The sequence below is a fragment of the Penaeus japonicus genome, unplaced genomic scaffold (genome assembly GCF_977035675.1).
Source record: "Penaeus japonicus unplaced genomic scaffold, GWHDUDI00000001_assembly GWHDUDI00000012, whole genome shotgun sequence".
NCBI classification, from domain to species: Eukaryota; Metazoa; Arthropoda; class Malacostraca; order Decapoda; family Penaeidae; genus Penaeus; species Penaeus japonicus.
The window spans coordinates 12,085,648-12,089,867 of record NW_028234414.1 but is presented as its reverse complement, the minus strand read 5'-3'; the positions used below and the strand labels follow the sequence as shown (position 1 = coordinate 12,089,867).

The 4,220-nt window shown below is 37.7% G+C and overlaps 1 protein-coding gene across 1 annotated transcript in view; it reads left to right on the top strand.

Annotated features, from left to right (window-relative positions):
• Cpsf160 (cleavage and polyadenylation specificity factor subunit 1) overlaps positions 1-4,220 on the top strand; it is a 24,395-nt gene extending 20,175 nt beyond the window's left edge. The window contains exons 22-26 of the mRNA XM_043009371.2: positions 311-494; positions 897-1,073; positions 1,492-1,685; positions 2,231-2,418; positions 3,403-4,220. Coding sequence (XP_042865305.1) covers positions 311-494; positions 897-1,073; positions 1,492-1,685; positions 2,231-2,418; positions 3,403-3,611 — 952 coding nt within the window. The 3' untranslated portion in view covers positions 3,612-4,220. The remainder of the gene's footprint in view (positions 1-310; positions 495-896; positions 1,074-1,491; positions 1,686-2,230; positions 2,419-3,402) is intronic.

The window sequence follows — 4,220 nt, the reverse complement described above, 5'->3', positions numbered from 1 at the left end:
AATTTCATACCATAATTCTAGAAATTAATAAAAAACAAACACATCTTAAGATGCCCATGCTGAACATCTTAAGATGTGGCCTGTTTTGGGAGGGTTAATTAACAAAATATATGATAGAATGATAAAAGAAATATATGAAAGTGATATTGAAAAATGTCTTAGTTTGTAAATACAACTTACATATCAGTTATTCATGATATAGGGTGCCATTGGAATGAAATTAGTAGATTCTTTCAACTAGTAGATACCTCATCAAGGTGTACTAAGTGAGGGGATGATGGTGTAATGATAAACTTTTTTAACATTTCAGTTTTGGAGAAGACATCACCTGCAGAGGCCGGATCCTGATCTTTGATGTCATTGATGTAGTGCCAGAGCCTGGTCAGCCATTAACAAAGAACAGACTCAAGATGCTTTATGAGGGTGAACAGAAGGGACCAGTCACAGCTTTGTCTCACTGCAGAGGTCTCCTTGTCTCTGCTATTGGCCAGAAGGTAAAAAAGGCATTACATATAAGCAGTTATGGACTGGCTCTAAAAATCAGGCTAGGAAAATAGATGAAGTGATGAGTAAAGCGAGCCCATACAACTGGGGGGGTAATGATAATGACAATAATGATAATGATAATGTAATGAAAATGATGATAATAATAATGGTATATGAAGTATGCTAAATACTTTAGACATCAAAATGTGGAAAAGTTGTGCTGGTCTGACCTACTATCTAACTGGCCCATCGGGAAAATCCCCAAACTCCTGATGGGCCAGTCTGTCACTGCATATAGGTATAATTTTTGGTACTTGATTAATAATAGTAATGATGATAAGTAATTAGGATAATTATGTTAGAAAACTTATCATGCATTTATAACATTATGTTGGCATCTCTTCTTGCAGGTATACATCTGGCAACTGAAGAACACAGACTTAGTTGGTATGGCATTCATTGACACGCAGGTCTACATCCACCAACTCACATGCATCAAGAGTCTCATCTTAGCTGCAGATATATGTAAATCTGTCTTTTTGCTCCGGTTTCAGGAGGAAAACAGGACACTGTCTCTGGTTGCAAGGGTGAGATTGAATAATGGCTTTTGGTACTATTATCATTACTTTACACTTTGCTTGTTGATTTCTTAACCCATTGCGTATGGATTTCATAACATACATGTTGGCACCGATTAGTCAATGCGCACATGACGCAACATCAGGATCTGCTCACTGTTGACATGCGCACACTGTCATGAAGTATTATGGCTGTAATGGAACCCTTCCCTCGTCCCTCTAATTTTTTGTCGGTGCCGCTAGTGTCATAGACCACCCACCCTGATGACCAGTTAGGTCGTTAGGCGCCCGTACGCAATGGGTTAATATCTTAGATTTTTGTTTTTGATTACAGTAATTGGATTAGATGGGTAGTTATTTTAGCACTATGTATTTTGCATCTTATTATATATATGTATATATATATATTTTTTTTTTACTCAAACAGGACCAGAGGCCTCTCCAAGTGTATGGCATCCAGTACCTTGTGGATAATACAACACTGGCTTTCATAGCTAGTGATGTGGACAAGAATCTTGTGGTATACACATATAACCCAGAATCACATGAGAGCATGGGAGGGACTCGCCTCATCAGAAAGGGAGATTTTCAGCTTGGTTCACATGTCAACTCTTTCTTTAGGTGAGTTTGATCCTGATCATCTCTCTGGTTTTAATAGTACTGTTATTAACCCTCTCTGGACGGATGGTACACTACGGTACCGCGCATTCTAGGCCTGTTCGCTGGGTGACGCCATACAGCGTTGTTTATTTAACTGATTTAGGTTTATGCGTTCGAGAGCCCCAGCATTGTAACATGCAAGGCTGGAATGCCCCCGTCGTGAGTGGGTTAATATAAATTGATGCTGTTTTATAAGATAAAAAGTCAAGGGTACATAGAAAATGGGTGTTAATATTTGACTAGGTTACCTTATTTGAGGGTAATCAATATATGGTAACAAATTACACCCCCTGGAAAGACACATGAATAATACATTAATAGTAGCTATCATTAGCTGATGAGAAAGTATAAGACAAGTCAAACTGTCTTTATAAGATATTAAGTGGCAATGCTTTTTTCATAATTCATTCCTTATCTTGTTGATGGTTATTTGTTATTCAGCTAATATTTTCTCCAGAAATGATGTGTTCATTACTCACCTCTTTCACTTTGATTCTTCCCCTCAGGATTCGATGCAGGATTGGGGATGTGTCAAGTGATCGCCGTGCAGGGCAGAACATAGAGCGTCGGCACATCACCATGTATGGCTCCCTGGATGGCTCTTGCGGGTACATCTTACCTGTGAGTGAGAGAACTTATCGGCGCTTCTCCATGGTGTACAATCTTTTGGTGCAGCATCTTCCTCATATTGCAGGTATGAAGAATTTTATGTTGCAATCGTCAAATGTACTATTCATATTAAAGGAGAGAGCCTTTCTGTTTTGTCTTTCTTTCAGGTGATTGCCTTTTCATATTCTGGTGACCAAAAACAGTAACAAGTTGTTTGTAGAGGGGGATAGGGGTTGAATGAGTTAACTGGCTGTTAGGATGGGTTATCTCTGATGCTGTGGATGCCGGCTAAAAATTAGAGCGATGAGGAAAATATTTTCTCCACCCTCCTAGCAGCACATACTTGCCTTATGAACATTTTCCCTTAAATCCATCACAAGGGTTGAGGCTGACTTTGAAAAGCTGTAGCTCTGAAACTATCATTGTTACGGTCATAATACATCATGACTGTGAGCACACGTAAACTATGATCAATTTCCAATGTCGCCTCATGTATGCATTGACGCCCATCTTTAACCCATTCCCGCCGGCACTGTTCCGTCTTTGCATGGCTGCAATGCCGGGCTCTCGAATGCATAGGCCTAAATCAATTATACGATTGAGGCCACATGCCGGCACCCGGCGCTATGCATATTACATAATCGCCGTCTGTGGCTGGTGGCCGGCGGTATCGGGTTAAAGCCTAAACATAGCTGTTGTGCACATCATAACAACATGACACCTGTCCTCAAGGGGTTGATATAATTCATATTCACATTAGCTGTAGGGTTATCTAGATGTTAATATCTCCAGTATCTGCTGTTCAGACTTACCCTAACACATTCTAGGACAAAGTAAGCTCAACCAGTTATTTTCCTTTTTCAGACGGCCACTCTCTCTCCCTTGATCTGCCCAAAGCTATAATAATTTCAAAAGAAATTTGGAATATTAGCTTTGGGGATAAGGAGTTGAATTAAAATTAGTTAATGATTTAAAACTGCCAGTGATGTCACAAAGCAGTCCTATGTATTCTCTTGTATAATTAATACTATTGATGTTTACAGTCTTCATCTTCATTAAATCTTTTCAGGTCTGAACCCAAAGGCTTGCCGCACATTCCAAGGTCGTCACAAGCTGAGCTACAACCCTGCACGGTCTATTTTGGATGCAGAACTTATTTGGTCGTACCTCCATCTCCCCTTGCCAGAGAAGATTGAGATTGCTAAGAAAATTGGTGCAAAAGTGGATGACATAATAGAGGATTTGATGGACATTGATAGAATGTGTGCGCATTTCTGATTTGGATGTGAATAAGTGCATGTATATATGTATATGTGCATAACATTATAATTATATGAAAAGATAACAGTAAGAAAATATTTGTCATTTGAATGTAAGTAGTACATATCTTTTCCTTATAAAGCTATGATTGCCCTGTTGCCGTTTATATTCTATTTTTAGACATTTTATAAAACTAAATTGATTCAAGAATTTAAAAGGACACCAGAGATAGGTATTTTGAGGACTAAGCATGGGATTTTAGAAACTTTCTCGAGTGCATAAATGTTAGATGTTGGACATGTGGCAGAAACTATTATTTAATAAGAACTGTAAGTCATACCCTATAGACATATATTTTCCTAAATTCTAGATATTGCAGTTACTGGCATTAGAGATATGCATTATTAATTATCTATTATATTCATTTTTTCATGTGTAATATCACTTTATTTAAAAACTGAAGTATTAGTAAAACTGCTCAAATTCAATTGTTATAATGTTTGCAGCAGAACATTATCTATCTATATGTATATTGTAATTGTAAGAGGGAAATTATCATATATGGGAGAAGACATTAAGAGAAAAAAGAAAAAAAGGATATGTTGAATTAATAAAGGAAAGAAAGAA